Source organism: Lithobates pipiens, unplaced genomic scaffold (assembly GCF_037356315.1).
Source record: "Lithobates pipiens isolate NorthernLeopardFrog02 unplaced genomic scaffold, aLitPip1_a1.2 Scaffold_73, whole genome shotgun sequence".
In the NCBI taxonomy this organism is placed as follows: Eukaryota; Metazoa; Chordata; class Amphibia; order Anura; family Ranidae; genus Lithobates; species Lithobates pipiens.
In genome coordinates, this window is record NW_027507896.1 from 1001409 (window position 1) to 1021805 (window position 20397).

At 51.9% G+C, this 20397-nt stretch overlaps 1 protein-coding gene across 1 annotated transcript in view; it reads right to left on the reverse strand.

Moving 5' to 3' along the window:
- Positions 1 to 20397, reverse strand: part of LOC143959405 (asialoglycoprotein receptor 1-like) — a 42479-nt gene that overhangs the window by 16755 nt on the left and 5327 nt on the right. Inside the window, exons 2-3 of the mRNA XM_077468045.1 lie at positions 20294 to 20364; positions 3616 to 3732 (exon numbers count right to left, since the gene is read on the reverse strand). Coding sequence (XP_077324171.1) covers positions 3616 to 3732; positions 20294 to 20345 — 169 coding nt within the window. The 5' untranslated portion in view covers positions 20346 to 20364. The remainder of the gene's footprint in view (positions 1 to 3615; positions 3733 to 20293; positions 20365 to 20397) is intronic.

Sequence of the window (20397 nt, forward strand, 5' to 3'; positions counted from 1 at the left end):
ACACTGGATATGGGGTGTCACCCGTCCCCTATTATACTGGATATGGGGTGTCACCCGTCCCCTATTATACTGGATATGGGTGCCACCCGTCCCCTATTATACTGGATATTGGGTGCCACCCGTCCCCTATTATACTGGATATGGGGTGTCACCCGTCCCCTATTATACTGGATATGGGGTGTCACCCGTCCCCTATTATACTGGATATGGGGTGCCACCCGTCCCCTATTATACTGGATATGGGGTGCCACCCGTCCCCTATTATACTGGATATGGGGTGCCACCTGTCCCCTATTATACTGGATATGGTGTGTCATCCGTCCCCTATTATACTGGATATGGGGTGCCACCCGTCCCCTATTATACTGGATATGGGGTGCCACCTGTCCCCTATTATACTGGATATGGGATGTCACCCGTCCCCTATTATACTGGATATGGGGTGTCACCCATCCCCTATTATACTGGATATGGGGTGCCACCCGTCCCCTATTATACTGGACATGGGGTGCCACCTGTCCCCTATTATACTGGATATGGGGTGCCACCCGTCCCCTATTATACTGGATATGGGGTGCCACCTGTCCCCTATTATACTGGATATGGGGTGTCACCTGTCCTATATTATACTGGTTATGGGGTGCCACCCGTCCCCTATTATACTGGATATGGGGTGCCACCCATCCCCTATTATACTGGATATGGGGTGCCACCTGTCCCTTATTATACTGGATATGGGGTGCCACCCGTCCCCTATTATACTGGATATGGGGTGCCACCTGTCCCCTATTATACTGGATATGGGGTGCCACCTGTCCTCTATTATACTAAATAGGGGGTGCCACCTGTCCCCTATTATACTGGATATGGGGTGCCACCTGTCCCCTATTATACTGGATATGGGGTGCCACCTGTCCTGAATTATACTGGATATGGGGTGCCACCTGTCCCCTATTATACTGGATATGGGGTGCCACCCATCCCCTATTATACTGGATATGGGGTGCCACCTGTCCCCTATTATACTGGATATGGGGTGCCACCTGTCCCCTATTATACTGGATATGGGGTTCCACCTGTCCTGAATTATACTGGATATGGGGTGCCACCTGTCCCCTATTATACTGGATATGGGATGCCACCCGTCCCTTATTATACTGGATATGGGGTGCCACCTGTCCCCTATTATACTGGATATGGGGTGCCACCTGTCCCCTATTATACTGCATATGGGGTGCCATCTGTCCCCTATTATACTGGATATGGGGTGCCACCCGTCCCCTATTATACTGGATATGGGGTGCCATCTGTCCCCTATTATACTGGATATGGGGTGCCACCTGTCCTGAATTATACTGGATATGGGGTGCCACCCGTCCCCTATTATACTGGATATGGGGTGCCACCCATCCCTTATTATACTGGATATGGGGTGCCACCCATCCCCTATTATACTGGATATGGGGTGCCACCTGTCCCCTATTATACTGGATATGGGGTGCCACCTGTCCTCTATTATACTGGATATGGGGTGCCACCTGTCCCCTATTATACTGGATATGGGGTGCCACCTGTCCCCTATTATACTGGATATGGGGTGTCACCCGTCCCCTATTATACTGGATATGGGGTGCCACCTGTCCCCTATTATACTGGATATGGGGTGTCACCCGTCCCCTATTATACTGGATATGGGGTGCCACCTGTCCCCTATTATACTGGATATGGGGTGCCACCTGTCCTCTATTATACCGGATATGGGGTGCCACCCGTCCCCTATTATACTGGATATGGGGTGCTACCCGTCCCCTATTATACTGGATATGGGGTGCCACCTCTCCCCTATTATACTGGATATGGGGTGGACCTGTCCTGAATTATACTGGATATGGGGTGCCACCTGTCCCCTATTATACTGGATATGGGGTGCCACCTGTCCTCAATTATACTGGATATGGGGTGCCACCTGTCCTCTATTATACTGGATATGGGGTGCCACCTGTCCTCTATTATACTGGATATGGGGTGCCAGCTGTCCCCTATTATACTGGATGTGGGGTTCCACCTGTCCCCTATTATACTGGATATGGGGTGCCACCTGTCCTCTATTATACTGGATATGGGGTGCCACCTGTTCCCTATTATACTGGATATGGGGTGCCAGCTGTCCCCTATTATACTGGATGTGGGGTTCCACCTGTCCCCTATTATACTGGATATGCTGTGCCACCTGTCCCCTATTATACTGGATATGGGGTGCCACCTGTCCCCTATTATACTGGATGTGGGGTTCCACCTGTCCCCTATTATACTGGATATGGGGTGCCATCTGTCCCCTATTATACTGGATATGGGGTGCCACCTGTCCCCTATTATACTGGATATGGGGTGCCACCTGTCCCCTATTGTACTGGATATGGGGTGCCACCTGTCCCCTATTGTACTGGATATGGAGTGCCACCCATGACGTATTATACTGGATATGGGGTGCCACCCATGACGTATTATACTGGATATGGGGTGCCACCAGTCCTGAATTATACTGGATATGGGGTGTCACCCATCCCCTATTGTACTGGATATGGGGTGTCACCCGTCCCCTATTATACTGGATATGGGGTGTCACCCATCCCCTATTGTACTGGATATGGGGTGTCACCCGTCCCCTATTATACTGGATATGGGGTGCCACCTGTCCCCTATTATACTGGATATGGGGTGCCACCTGTCCCCTATTATACTGGATATGGGGTGCCAGCTGTCCTCTATTATACTGGATATGGGGTGCCACCTGTCCCCTATTATACTGGATATGGGGTGCCACCTGTCCCCTATTATACTGGATATGGGGTGCCACCTGTCCCCTATTATACTGGATATGGGGTGCCACCTGTCCCCTATTATACTGGATATGGGGTGCCACCTGTCCCCTATTGTACTGGATATGGGGTGCCACCTGTCCCCTATTGTACTGGATATGGAGTGCCACCCATGACGTATTATACTGGATATGGAGTGCCACCCATGACGTATTATACTGGATATGGGGTGCCACCCATGACGTATTATACTGAATTTGGGGTGCCACCAGTCCTGAATTATACTGGATATGGGGTGTCACCCATCCCCTATTGTACTGGATATGGGGTGTCACCCGTCCCCTATTATACTGGATATGGGGTGTCACCCATCCCCTATTGTACTGGATATGGGGTGCCACCTGTCCCCTATTGTACTGGATATGGAGTGCCACCCATGACGTATTATACTGGATATGGGGTGCCACCCATGACGTATTATACTGAATTTGGGGTGCCACCAGTCCTGAATTATACTGGATATGGGGTGTCACCCATCCCCTATTGTACTGGATATGGGGTGTCACCCGTCCCCTATTATACTGGATATGGGGTGTCACCCATCCCCTATTGTACTGGATATGGGGTGTCACCCGTCCCCTATTATACTGGATATGGGGTGCCACCTGTCCCCTATTATACTGGATATGGGGTGCCACCTGTCCCCTATTGTACTGGATATGGGGATATTTTCATAATTGATGTGTCTGACCCCAAATAGAAGATCTGACTGATGTGTGTGACCGCACTTCCTCACCTCGGCTGGAGGCGGTGACCACAATGTTTATGATGATGAGTCCGGCACAGACACCGACCAGAAGAACGATGACACGAGGGGAGACCGGCCGATCAAACCACCGCAGTCCTCTGCTGACTGATAGAGGGAGAGAGACGAGAGCTCAGAACATAGAAGATATATTACTGACACCCCAACACCACCCCGACCCCCATTACCTGAACCCCTGACTTCCAATACAGGGGAGATATTACCATCACCACCCAGACCCCCATTACCTGAACCCCTGTCCTCCAATACAGGGGAGGTATTATCATCACCACCCGACCCCCACCACCCCGACCCCCATTACCTGAACCCCTGACTTCCAATACAGGGGAGATATTACCATCACCACCCAGACCCCCATTACCTGAACCCCTGTCCTCCAATACAGGGGAGATATTACCATCACCACCTGACCCCCATTACCTGAACCCCTGTCCTCCAATACAGGGGAGGTATTATCATCACCACCCGACCCCCATTACCTGGACCCCTGTCCTCCAATACAGGGGAGATATTACCATCACCACCCCAACCTCCATTACCTGAACCCCTGTCCTCCAATACAGGGGAGATATTACCATCACCACCTGACCCCCATTACCTGAACCCCTGTCCTCCAATACAGGGGAGGCATTATCATCACCACCCGACCCCCACCACCCCGACCCCCATTACCTGGACCCCTGTCCTCCAATACAGGGGAGATATTACCATCACCACCCCAACCTCCATTACCTGAACCCCTGTCCTCCAATACAGGGGAGATATTACCATCACCACCCGACCCCCACCACCCCGACCCCCATTACCTGAACCCCTGTCCTCCAATACAGGGGAGATATTACCATCACCACCCAGACCCCCATTACCTGAACCCCTGTCCTCCAATACAGGGGAGATATTACCATCACCACCCAGACCCCCATTACCTGAACCCCTGTCCTCCAATACAGGGGAGATATTACCATCACCACCCAGACCCCCATTACCTGAACCCCTGTCCTCCAATACAGGGGAGATACTACCATCACCACCCCAACCCCCACCACCCCGACCCCCATTACCTGAACCCCTGTCCTCCAATACAGGGGAGATACTACCATCACCACCCCAACCCCCATTACCTGAACCCCTGTCCTCCAATACAGGGGAGATACTACCATCACCACCCCGACCCCCATTACCTGAACCCCTGTCCTCCAATACAGGGGAGATACTACCATCACCACCCCAACCCCCACCACCCCGACCCCCATTACCTGAACCCCTGTCCTCCAATACAGGGGAGATACTACCATCACCACCCAACCCCCATTACCTGAACCCCTGTCCTCCAATACAGGGGAGATACTACCATCACCACCCCAACCCCCATTACCTGAACCCCTGTCCTCCAATACAGGGGAGATACTACCATCACCACCCCAACCCCCATTACCTGAACCCCTGTCCTCCAATACAGGGGAGATACTACCATCCCCACCCCAACCCCCATTACCTGAACCCCTGTCCTCCAATACAGGGGAGATACTACCATCACCACCCCAACCCCCATTACCTGAACCCCTGTCCTCCAATACAGGGGAGATACTACCATCACCACCCCAACCCCCATTACCTGAACCCCTGTCCTCCAATACAGGGGAGATACTACCATCCCCACGCCGACCTCCATTACCTGAACCCCTGTCCTCCAATACAGGGAAGATATTACCATCACCACCCCGACCCCATCACCACCCAGACCCCCATTACCTGAACCCCTGTCCTCCAATACAGGGGAGATACTACCATCCCCACCCCGACCTCCATTACCTGAACCCCTGTCCTCCAATACAGGGGAGATACTACCATCCCCACCCCGACCTCCATTACCTGAACCCCTGTCCTCCAATACAGGGGAGATACTACCATCACCACCCGACCCCCATTACCTGAACCCCCGTCCTCCAATACAGGGGAGATACTACCATCACCACCCCAACCCCCACCACCCCGACCCCCATTACCTGAACCCCTGTCCTCCAATACAGGGGAGATACTACCATCACCACCCGACCCCCATTACCTGAACCCCTGTCCTCCAATACAGGGGAGATACTGCCATCCCCACCCCGACCCCCATTACCTGAACCCCTGTCCTCCAATACAGAGGAGATACTGCCATCCCCACCCCGACCCCCATTACCTGAACCCCTGTCCTCCAATACAGGGGAGATATTACCATCACCACCCCGACCCCCATTACCTGAACCCCTGACCTCCAATACAGGGGAGATATTACCATCACCACCCGACCCCCATTACCTGAACCCCTGTCCTCCAATACAGGGGAGATATTACCATCACCACCCCGACCTCCATTACCCGAACCCCTGTCCTCCAATACAGGGGAGATATTACCATCACCACCCCGACCCCCATTACCTGAACCCCTGACCTCCAATACAGGGGAGATATTACCATCACCACCCCGACCTCCATTACCCGAACCCCTGTCCTCCAATACAGGGGAGATATTACCATCACCACCCCGACCCCCATTACCTGAACCCCTGACCTCCAATACAGGGGAGATATTACCATCACCACCCGACCCCCATTACCTGAACCCCTGTCCTCCAATACAGGGGAGATACTACCATCCCCACCCTGACCTCCATTACCTGAACCCCTGACCTCCAATACAGGGAGATATTACCATCACCACCCGACCCCATTACCTGAACCCCTGTCCTCCAATACAGGGGAGATATTACCATCACCACCCCGACCTCCATTACCCGAACCCCTGTCCTCCAATACAGGGGAGATATTACCATCACCACCCCGACCCCCATTACCTGAACCCCTGACCTCCAATACAGGGGAGATATTACCATCACCACCCCGACCTCCATTACCCGAACCCCTGTCCTCCAATACAGAGGAGATACTACCATCACCACCCCGACCCCCATTACCTGAACCCCTGTCCTCCAATACAGGGAGATATTACCATCACCACCCGACCCCCATTACCTGAACCCCTGTCCTCCAATACAGGGGAGATATTACCATCACCACCACGACCCCCATTACCTGAACCCCTGCCTTCCAATACAGGGGAGATACTACCATCACCACCCCGACCTCCATCACCTGAACCCCTATCCTCCAATACAGGGGAGATATTACCATCACCACCCCGATCTCCATTACCTGAACCCCTGTCCTCCAATACAGGGGAGATATTACCATCACCACCCCGACCCCCATTACCTGAACCCCTGACTTCCAATACAGGGGAGATATTACCATCACCACCCGACCCCCATTACCTAAACCCCTGTCCTCCAATACAGGGGAGATATTACCATCACCACCCCGACCTCCATTACCCGAACCCCTGTCCTCCAATACAGGGGAGATATTACCATCATCACCCCGACCCCCATTACCTGAACCCCTGACCTCCAATACAGGGGAGATATTACCATCATCACCCCGACCCCCATTACCTGAACCCCTGACCTCCAATACAGGGGAGATATTACCATCATCACCCCGACCCCCATTACCTGAACCCCTGACCTCCAATACAGGGGAGATACTACCATCACCACCCAGACCCCCATTACCTGAACCCCTGTCCTCCAATACAGGGGAGATATTACCATCACCACCCGACCCCATTACCTGAACCCCTGTCCTCCAATACAGGGGAGATATTACCATCACCACCCGACCCCCATTACCTGAACCCCTGTCCTCCAATACAGGGGAGATATTACCATCACCACCCGACCCCCATTACCTGAACCCCTGTCCTCCAATACAGGGGAGATATTACCATCACCATCCGACCCCATTACCTGAACCCCTGACTTTCAAAACAGGGGAGATATTACCATCACCACCCGACCCCCATTACCTGAACCCCTGACTTTCAAAACAGGGGAGATATTACCATCACCACCCCGACCTCCATTACCCGAACCCCTGTCCTCCAATACAGAGGAGATATTACCATCACCACCCCGACCCCCATCACCTGAACCCCTGTCCTCCAATACAGAGGAGATACTACCATCACCACCCCGACCCCCATTACCTGAACCCCTGCCTTCCAATACAGGGGAGATACTACCATCACCACCCCGACCCCCATCACCTGAACCCCTGTCCTCCAATACAGGGGAGATACTACCATCACCACCCCGACCCCCATCACCTGAACCCCTGTCCTCCAATACAGAGGAGATACTACCATCACCACCCCAATCCCCATTACCTGAACCCCTGCCTTCCAATACAGGGGAGATACTACCATCACCACCCCGACCCCCATTACCTGAACCCCTGTCCTCCAATACAGGGGAGATATTACCATCACCACCCCGATCTCCATTACCTGAACCCCTGTCCTCCAATACAGGGGAGATATTACCATCACCACCCCGACCCCCATTACCTGATCCCCTGACCTCCAATACAGGGGAGATACTACCATCACCACCCGACCCCCATTACCTGAACCCCTGTCCTCCAATACAGGGGAGATATTACCATCACCACCCAGACCCCCATTACCTGAACCCCTGTCCTCCAATACAGGGGAGATATTACCATCACCACCCGACCCCATTACCTGAACCCCTGACTTCCAAAACAGGGGAGATATTACCATCACCACCCGACCCCCATTACCTGAACCCCTGTCCTTCAATACAGGGGAGATATTACCATCACCACCCCGACCCCCATTACCTGAACCCCTGTCCTCCAATACAGGGGAGATATTACCATCACCACCCCGACCTCCATTACCTGAACCCCTGTCCTCCAATACAGGGGAGATATTACCATCACCACCCGACCCCCTTTACCTGAACCCCTGTCCTCCAATACAGGGGAGGTATTACCATCACCACCCAGACCCCCATTACCTGAACCCCTGACTTCCAATACAGGGGAGATATTACCATCACCACCCAGACCCCCATTACCTGAACCCCTGACTTCCAATACAGGGGAGATATTACCATCACCACCCGACCCCCATTACCTGAACCCCTGTCCTCCAATACAGGGGAGATATTACCATCACCACCCAGACACCCATTACCTGAACCCCTGACTTCCAATACAGGGGAGATATTACCATCACCACCCAGACTCCCCCATTACCTGAACCCCTGTCCTCCAACACAGGGGAGATATTACCATCACCACCCCGACCCCCATTACCTGATCCCCTGACCTCCAATACAGGGGAGATATTACCATCACCACCCCGACCTCCATTACCTGAACCCCTGTCCTCCAATACAGGGGAGATATTACCATCCCCACCCCGACCCCCATTACCTGATCCCCTGACCTCCAATACAGTGGAGATACTACCATCACCACCCCGACCTCCATTACCTGAACCCCTGTCCTCCAATACAGGGGAGATATTACCATCACCACCCCGACCCCCATTACCTGATCCCCTGACCTCCAATACAGGGGAGATACTACCATCACCACCCCGACCTCCATTACCTGAACCCCTGTCCTCCAATACAGGGGAGATACTACCATCACCACCCCGACCCCCATTACCTGAACCCCTGTCCTCCAATACAGGGGAGATACTACCATCACCACCCCGACCCCCATTACCTGAACCCCTGTCCTCCAATACAGGGGAGATACTACCATCACCACCCCGACCCCCATTACCTGAACCCCTGTCCTCCAATACAGGGGAGATACTACCATCACCACCCCGACCCCCATTACCTGAACCCCTGTCCTCCAATACAGGGGAGATATTACCATCACCACCCCGACCCCCATTACCTGAACCCCTGTCCTCCAATACAGGGGAGATATTACCATCACCACCCCGACCCCCATTACCTGAACCCCTGTCCTTCAATACAGGGGAGATATTACCATCACCACCTCGACCTCCATTACCTGAACCCCTGTCCTCCAATACTGGGGAGATATTACCATCACCACCCAGACACCCATTACCTGAACCCCTGTCCTCCAATACAGGGGAGATATTACCATCACCACCCAGACCCCCCCATTACCTGAACCCCTGTCCTCCAATACAGGGGAGATATTACCATCACCACCCCGACCCCCCCATTACCTGAACCCCTGTCCTCCAATACAGGGGAGATACTACCATCACCACCCAGACCCCCCCATTACCTGAACCTCTATCCTCCAACACAGGGGAGATATTACCATCACCACCCCGACCTCCATTACCTGAACCCCTGTCCTCCAATACAGGGGAGATATTACCATCACCACCCAGACCCCCCATTACCTGAACCCCTGTCCTCCAATACAGGGGATATACTACCATAACCACCCAGACCCCCCCATTACCTGAACCTCTATCCTCCAACACAGGGGAGATATTACCATCACCACCCCGACCTCCATTACCTGAACCCCTGTCCTCCAATACAGGGGAGATATTACCATCACCACCCAGACCCCCCATTACCTGAACCCCTGTCCTCCAATACAGGGGAGATACTACCATCACCACCCAGACCCCCCCCATTACCTGAACCCCTGTCCTCCAATACAGGGGAGATACTACCATCACCACCCCAACCCCCACCACCCTGACCCCCATTACCTGAACCCCTGTCCTCCAATACAGGGGAGATATTACCATCACCACCCAGACCCCATTACCTGAACCCCTGTCCTCCAATACAGGGGAGATACTACCATCACCACCCCGACCCCCACCACCCCGACCCCCATTACCTGAACCCCTGTCCTCCAATACAGGGGAGATACTACCATCACCACCCAGACCCCCCCATTACCTGAACCCCTGTCCTCCAACACAGGGGAGATATTACCATCACCACCCCGACCCCCATTACCTGAACCCCTGTCCTCCAATACAGGGGAGATATTACCATCACCACCCGACCTCCATTACCTGAACTCGTATCCTCCAATACAAGGGAGATACTACCATCATCCCATCACCACCGTGACCTCCATTACCGGAACCCCTGTCCTCCAATACAGGGGAGATATTACCATCACCACCCCGACCCCCATTACCTGAACCCCTGTCCTCCAATACAGGGGAGATACTACCATCCCCACCCCGACCTCCATTACCTGATCCCCTGACCTCCAATACAGGGGAGATATTACCATCACCACCCCGACCTCCATTACCTGATCCCCTGTCCTCCAATACAGGGGAAATACTACCATCCCCACCCCGACCTCCATTACCTGAACCCCTGACCTCCAATACAGGGGAGATACTACCATCACCACCCTGACCTCCATTACCTGATCCCCTGACCTCCAATACAGGGGAGATACTACCATCACCACCCGACCTCCATTACCTGATCCCCTGACCTCCAATACAGGGGAGATACTACCATCACCACCCCGACCCCCATTACCTGAACCCCTGTCCTCCAATACAGGGGAGATACTACCATCCCCACCCCGACCTCCATTACCTGATCCCCTGACCTCCAATACAGGGGAGATATTACCATCCCCACCCCGACCTCTATTACCTGATCCCCTGACCTCCAATACAGGGGAGATATTACCATCACCACCCGACCTCCATTACCTGATCCCCTGACCTCCAATACAGGGGAGATATTACCATCACCACCCGACCTCCATTACCTGATCCCCTGACCTCCAATACAGGGGAGATATTACCATCACCACCCCGACCTCCATTACCTGATCCCCTGACCTCCAATACAGGGGAGATACTACCATCACCACCCGACCTCCATTACCTGATCCCCTGACCTCCAATACAGGGGAGATATTGCAATCACCACCCCGACCTCCATTACCTGAACTCGTATCCTCCAATAAAAGGGAGATACTACCTTCACCACCCATACCTCCATTAATTGAACCCCTGATCTTCAATACAAGGGAGATACTACCATTATCCTATCACCACCCTGACCTCCATTACCTGAAACCCTGTCCTCCAATACAGGAGAGATATTACCATCACCACCCCAACCTCCATTACCTGAACCCCTGTCCTCCAATACAGGGGAGAATCTGCCATCACCCCATCATCACCCTAACCCCCATTACCTGAACCCCCGTCCTCCAATACAAGGGAGATATTACCATCACCCCATAACCACCCATACCTCCATTACCTGAACCCCTGTTCTCCAATACGGGGGGAGATACTACCATCACCACCGTGACCTCCATTACCTGAACCCCTGTCCTCCAGTACAGGGGAGATATTACCATCACCACCCCAACCCCCACCACCCCGACCCCCATTACACGAACCCCTGTCCTCCAAGGAGAGATACTACCATCACCACCCCGACTTCCATTACCTGAACCCCTGTCCTCCAATAAAGGATAGATTTTACCATCACCACCCGACCTCCATTACCTGAACCCCTGTTCTCCAATACAGGGGAGATACTACCATCACCACCCTGACCCCCATTACCCGAACCCCTGTCCTCCAAGAAGAGATACTACCATCACCACCCCGTTCCCCATTACCCGAACCCCTGTTCTCCAAGGAGAGATACTACCATCACCACCCCGACTTCCATTACCTGAACCCCTGTTCTCCAATACAGGGGAGATATTACCATCAACCCACCAGCCAGACCACCAATACCTGGACCTTTGGCTTTTAATATATGGGAGCTTTTATCTTCATCTCCTAACCATCCAGACCACCATTGCTTGGACACCTGTGCTCCAATACATCCAGGATATTACTACAAACTCATCACCAGATAAAACACCATTACCTGGACCCTTGTCCTCCAGGATATAGAATATATTAATTACTACATCTCCATCACAAGCCAGGCCACATTACCTGGGCTCCTGGCCCCAATACAAAGGAGATATTACCATCACCCCATCACAACCTTGACCACCATTAACTGGACTCCTGCCCTTTAATTCATGGGAGAAATTATTACAACCCCATCACCATTCAGACGACTACCTGGACCCCTGTCCTTCAATGCATGGGAGATATCACCATTACCACCCAACCTCTATTACCTGGACCCCTGTCCTTCAATGCATGGGAGATATTACCATTACCACCCAACCTCTATTACCTGAACCCCTGTCCTTCAATGCATGGGAGATATTACCATTACCACCCAACCTCTATTACCTGGACCCCTGTCCTTCAATGCATGGGAGATATTACCATTACAACCCCAACCTCTATTACCTGGACCCCTGTCCTTCAATGCATGGGAGATATTACCATTACCACCCCAACCTCTATTACCTGGACCCCTGTCCTTCAATGCATGGGAGATATTACCATTACCACCCCAACCTCTATTACCTGGACCCCTGTCCTTTAATGCATGGCAGATATTACTATTACCACCCAACCTCTATTTCCTGGACCCCTGTCCTTCAATGCATGGGAGATATTACCATTACCACCCCAACCTCTATTACCTGGACCCCTGTCCTTCAATGCATGGGAGATATTACCATTACCACCCCAACCTCTATTACCTGGACCCCTGTCCTTCAATGCATGGGAGATATTACCATTACCACCCAACCTCTATTACCTAAACCCCTGTCCTTCAATGCATGGGAGATATTACCATTACCACCCCAACTTCTATTACCTGGACCCCTGTCCTTCAATGCATGGAAGATATTACCATTACCAAACCGACCCCCATTACCTGATCCCCTGACCTCCAATACAGGGGAGATACTACCATCACCACCCCGACCTCCATTACCTGAACCCCTGTCCTCCAATACAGGGGAGATACTACCATCACCACCCCGACCTCCATTACCTGAACTCGTATCCTCCAATAAAAGGGAGATACTACCTTCACCACCCATACCTCTATTACTTGAACCCCTGATCTTCAATACAAGGGAGATACTACCATCATCCCATCACCACCGTGACCTCCATTACCTGAACCCCTGTCCTCCAATACAGGGGAGATACTACCATCACCACCCCAACCCCCACCACCCCGACCCCCATTACCTGAACCCCTGTCCTCCAATACAGGGGAGATATTACCATCACCACCCAGACCCCCATTACCTGAACCCCTGACTTCCAATACAGGGGAGATATTACCATCACCACCCGACCCCCATTACCTGAACCCCTGTCCTCCAATACAGGGGAGATATTACCATCACCACCCAGACCCCCATTACCTGAACCCCTGTCCTCCAATACAGGGGAGATATTACCATCACCACCCGACCCCATTACCTGAACCCCTGACTTCCAAAACAGGGGAGATATTACCATCACCACCCGACCCCCATTACCTGAACCCCTGTCCTTCAATACAGGGGAGATATTACCATCACCACCCCGACCCCCATTACCTGAACCCCTGTCCTCCAATACAGGGGAGATATTACCATCACCACCCCGACCTCCATTACCTGAACCCCTGTCCTCCAATACAGGGGAGATATTACCATCACCACCCGACCCCCTTTACCTGAACCCCTGTCCTCCAATACAGGGGAGGTATTACCATCACCACCCAGACCCCCATTACCTGAACCCCTGACTTCCAATACAGGGGAGATATTACCATCACCACCCAGACCCCCATTACCTGAACCCCTGACTTCCAATACAGGGGAGATATTACCATCACCACCCGACCCCCATTACCTGAACCCCTGTCCTCCAATACAGGGGAGATATTACCATCACCACCCAGACACCCATTACCTGAACCCCTGACTTCCAATACAGGGGAGATATTACCATCACCACCCAGACTCCCCCATTACCTGAACCCCTGTCCTCCAACACAGGGGAGATATTACCATCACCACCCCGACCCCCATTACCTGATCCCCTGACCTCCAATACAGGGGAGATATTACCATCACCACCCCGACCTCCATTACCTGAACCCCTGTCCTCCAATACAGGGGAGATATTACCATCCCCACCCCGACCCCCATTACCTGATCCCCTGACCTCCAATACAGGGGAGATACTACCATCACCACCCCGACCTCCATTACCTGAACCCCTGTCCTCCAATACAGGGGAGATATTACCATCACCACCCCGACCCCCATTACCTGATCCCCTGACCTCCAATACAGGGGCGATACTACCATCACCACCCCGACCTCCATTACCTGAACCCCTGTCCTCCAATACAGGGGAGATACTACCATCCCCACCCTGACCTCCATTACCTGAACCCCTGTCCTCCAATACAGGGGAGATACTACCATCCCCACCCCGACCCCCATTACCTGAACCCCTGTCCTCCAATACAGGGGAGATACTACCATCACCACCCCGACCCCCATTACCTGAACCCCTGTCCTCCAATACAGGGGAGATACTACCATCCCCACCCTGACCTCCATTACCTGAACTTGTATCCTCCAATAAAAGGGAGATACTACCTTCACCACCCATACATCTATTACTTGAACCCCTGATCTTCAATACAAGGGAGATACTACCATCATCCCATCACCACCGTGACCTCCATTACCTGAACCCCTGTCCTCCAATACAGGGGAGATACTACCATCACCACCCCGACTTCCATTAACTGAACCCCTGTTCTCCAATACAGGGGAGATATTACCATCAACCCATCACCAGCCAGACCACCAATACCTGGACCTTTGGCTTTTAATATATGGGAGCTTTTATCTCCATCTCCTAACCATCCAGACCACCATTGCTTGGACACCTGTGCTCCAATACATCCAGGATATTACTACAAACTCATCACCAGATAAAACAACCATTACCTGGACCCTTGTCCTCCAGGATATAGAATATATTAATTACTACATCTCCATCACAAGCCAGGCCACATTACCTGGGCTCCTGGCCCCAATACAAAAGGAGATATTACCATCACCCCATCACAACCTTGACCACCATTATCTGGACTCCTGCCCTTTAATTCATGGGAGAAATTATTACAACCCCATCACCATTCAGATGACTACCTGGACCCCTGTCCTTCAATGCATGGGAGATATTACCATTACCACCCAACCTCTATTACCTGGACCCCTGTCCTTCAATGCATGGGAGATATTACCATTACCACCCAACCTCTATTACCTGAACCCCTGTCCTTCAATGCATGGGAGATATTACCATTACCACCCAACCTCTATTACCTGGACCCCTGTCCTTCAATGCATGGGAGATATTACCATTACAACCCCAACCTCTATTACCTGGACCCCTGTCCTTCAATGCATGGGAGATATTACCATTACCACCCCAACCTCTATTACCTGGACCCCTGTCCTTCAATGCATGGGAGATATTACCATTACCACCCCAACCTCTATTACCTGGACCCCTGTCCTTCAATGCATGGGAGATATTACCATTACCACCCCAACCTCTATTACCTGGACCCCTGTCCTTCAATGCATGGGAGATATTACCATTACCACCCAACCTCTATTACCTAAACCCCTGTCCTTCAATGCATGGGAGATATTACCATTACCACCCCAACTTCTATTACCTGGACCCCTGTCCTTCAATGCATGGAAGATATTACCATTACCAAACCGACCCCCATTACCTGATCCCCTGACCTCCAATACAGGGGAGATACTACCATCACCACCCCGACCTCCATTACCTGAACCCCTGTCCTCCAATACAGGGGAGATACTACCATCACCACCCCGACCTCCATTACCTGAACTCGTATCCTCCAATAAAAGGGAGATACTACCTTCACCACCCATACCTCTATTACTTGAACCCCTGATCTTCAATACAAGGGAGATACTACCATCATCCCATCACCACCGTGACCTCCATTACCTGAACCCCTGTCCTCCAATACAGGGGAGATACTACCATCACCACCCCAACCCCCACCACCCCGACCCCCATTACCTGAACCCCTGTCCTCCAATACAGGGGAGATATTACCATCACCACCCAGACCCCCATTACCTGAACCCCTGACTTCCAATACAGGGGAGATATTACCATCACCACCCGACCCCCATTACCTGAACCCCTGTCCTCCAATACAGGGGAGATATTACCATCACCACCCAGACCCCCATTACCTGAACCCCTGTCCTCCAATACAGGGGAGATATTACCATCACCACCCGACCCCATTACCTGAACCCCTGACTTCCAAAACAGGGGAGATATTACCATCACCACCCGACCCCCATTACCTGAACCCCTGTCCTTCAATACAGGGGAGATATTACCATCACCACCCCGACCCCCATTACCTGAACCCCTGTCCTCCAATACAGGGGAGATATTACCATCACCACCCCGACCTCCATTACCTGAACCCCTGTCCTCCAATACAGGGGAGATATTACCATCACCACCCGACCCCCTTTACCTGAACCCCTGTCCTCCAATACAGGGGAGGTATTACCATCACCACCCAGACCCCCATTACCTGAACCCCTGACTTCCAATACAGGGGAGATATTACCATCACCACCCAGACCCCCATTACCTGAACCCCTGACTTCCAATACAGGGGAGATATTACCATCACCACCCGACCCCCATTACCTGAACCCCTGTCCTCCAATACAGGGGAGATATTACCATCACCACCCAGACACCCATTACCTGAACCCCTGACTTCCAATACAGGGGAGATATTACCATCACCACCCAGACTCCCCCATTACCTGAACCCCTGTCCTCCAACACAGGGGAGATATTACCATCACCACCCCGACCCCCATTACCTGATCCCCTGACCTCCAATACAGGGGAGATATTACCATCACCACCCCGACCTCCATTACCTGAACCCCTGTCCTCCAATACAGGGGAGATATTACCATCCCCACCCCGACCCCCATTACCTGATCCCCTGACCTCCAATACAGGGGAGATACTACCATCACCACCCCGACCTCCATTACCTGAACCCCTGTCCTCCAATACAGGGGAGATATTACCATCACCACCCCGACCCCCATTACCTGATCCCCTGACCTCCAATACAGGGGAGATACTACCATCACCACCCCGACCTCCATTACCTGAACCCCTGTCCTCCAATACAGGGGAGATACTACCATCCCCACCCTGACCTCCATTACCTGAACCCCTGTCCTCCAATACAGGGGAGATACTACCATCCCCACCCCGACCCCCATTACCTGAACCCCTGTCCTCCAATACAGGGGAGATACTACCATCACCACCCCGACCCCCATTACCTGAACCCCTGTCCTCCAATACAGGGGAGATACTACCATCCCCACCCTGACCTCCATTACCTGAACTTGTATCCTCCAATAAAAGGGAGATACTACCTTCACCACCCATACATCTATTACTTGAACCCCTGATCTTCAATACAAGGGAGATACTACCATCATCCCATCACCACCGTGACCTCCATTACCTGAACCCCTGTCCTCCAATACAGGGGAGATACTACCATCACCACCCCGACTTCCATTAACTGAACCCCTGTTCTCCAATACAGGGGAGATATTACCATCAACCCATCACCAGCCAGACCACCAATACCTGGACCTTTGGCTTTTAATATATGGGAGCTTTTATCTCCATCTCCTAACCATCCAGACCACCATTGCTTGGACACCTGTGCTCCAATACATCCAGGATATTACTACAAACTCATCACCAGATAAAACAACCATTACCTGGACCCTTGTCCTCCAGGATATAGAATATATTAATTACTACATCTCCATCACAAGCCAGGCCACATTACCTGGGCTCCTGGCCCCAATACAAAAGGAGATATTACCATCACCCCATCACAACCTTGACCACCATTATCTGGACTCCTGCCCTTTAATTCATGGGAGAAATTATTACAACCCCATCACCATTCAGATGACTACCTGGACCCCTGTCCTTCAATGCATGGGAGATATTACCATTACCACCCAACCTCTATTACCTGGACCCCTGTCCTTCAATGCATGGGAGATATTACCATTACCACCCAACCTCTATTACCTAAACCCCTGTCCTTCAATGCATGGGAGATATTACCATTACCACCCCAACCTCTATTACCTGGACCCCTGTCCTTCAATGCATGGGAGATATTACCATTACCACCCCAACCTCTATTACCTGGACCCCTGTCCTTCAATGCATGGGAGATATTACCATTACCACCCCAACCTCTATTACCTGGACCCCTGTCCTTCAATGCATGGGAGATATTACCATTACCACCCCAACCTCTATTACCTGGACCCCTGTCCTTCAATGCATGGGAGATATTACCATTACCCCCCAACCTCTATTACCGGGGCTCCTGTCCTTAAATGCATGGAAGATATTACCATTACCACCCCAACCTCTATTAACTGGACCTCTGTCCTTCAATGCATGGGAGATATTACCATTACCACCCCAACCTCTATTACCTGGACCCCTGTCCTTCAATGCATGGGAGATATTACCATTACCCCCCAACCTCTATTACCGGGGCTCCTGTCCTTCAATGCATGGGAGATAATACCATTACCACCCAACCTCTATTACCTGGACCCCTGTCCTTCAATGCATGGGAGATATTACCATTACCACCCAACCTCTATTACCTGGACCCCTGTCCTTCAATGCATGGGAGATATTACCATTACCACCCAACCTCTATTACCTGGACCCCTGTCCTTCAATGCATGGGAGATATTACCATTACCACCCCAACCTCTATTACCTGGACCCCTGTCCTTCAATGCATGGGAGATATTACCATTACCACCCCAACCTCTATTACCTGGACCCCTGTCCTTCAATGCATGGGAGATATTACCATTACACCCCAACCTCTATTACCTGGACCCCTGTCCTTCAATGCATGGGAGATATTACCATTACCACCCCAACCTCTATTACCTGGACCCCTGTCCTTCAATGCATGGGAGATATTACCATTACCACCCAACCTCTATTACCTGAACCCCTGTCCTTCAATGCATGGGAGATATTACCATTACCACCCAACCTCTATTACCTGGACCCCTGTCCTTCAATGCATGGGAGATATTACCATTACCACCCCAACCTCTATTACCTGGACCCCTGTCCTTCAATGCATGGGAGATATTACCATTACCACCCCAACCTCTATTACCTGGACCCCTGTCCTTCAATGCATGGGAGATATTACCATTACCCCCCAACCTCTATTACCGGGGCTCCTGTCCTTCAATGCATGGAAGATATTGCCATTACCCCCCAACCTCTATTACCGGGGCTCCTGTCCTTCAATGCATGGGAGATATTACCATTACCACCCAACCTCTATTACCGGGGCTCCTGTCCTTCAATGCATGGAAGATATTGCCATTACCCCCCAACCTCTATTACCGGGGCTCCTGTCCTTCAATGCATGGAAGATATTGCCATTACCCCCCAACCTCTATTACCGGGGCTCCTGTCCTTCAATGCATGGGAGATATTACCATTACCACCCCAACCTCTATTACCTGGACCCCTGTCCTCCCAATATTCGGGAATTATTACTACAACCCCATCCCCACCCAGACAACCATTGCCTGGACCCCGGCCTTTAATCCATAGGCGGCATTACTACTACCCCATCACCAGACAGATCACCATTACCTGGACCCTTTTCCTCTGATAAGTACAGGCTCTGGAGGTCGCCATGCTCCATCTTTGTCTTCTAGAAGACCCTGAGCATTGCAAGCAAAACATACATGTATTAG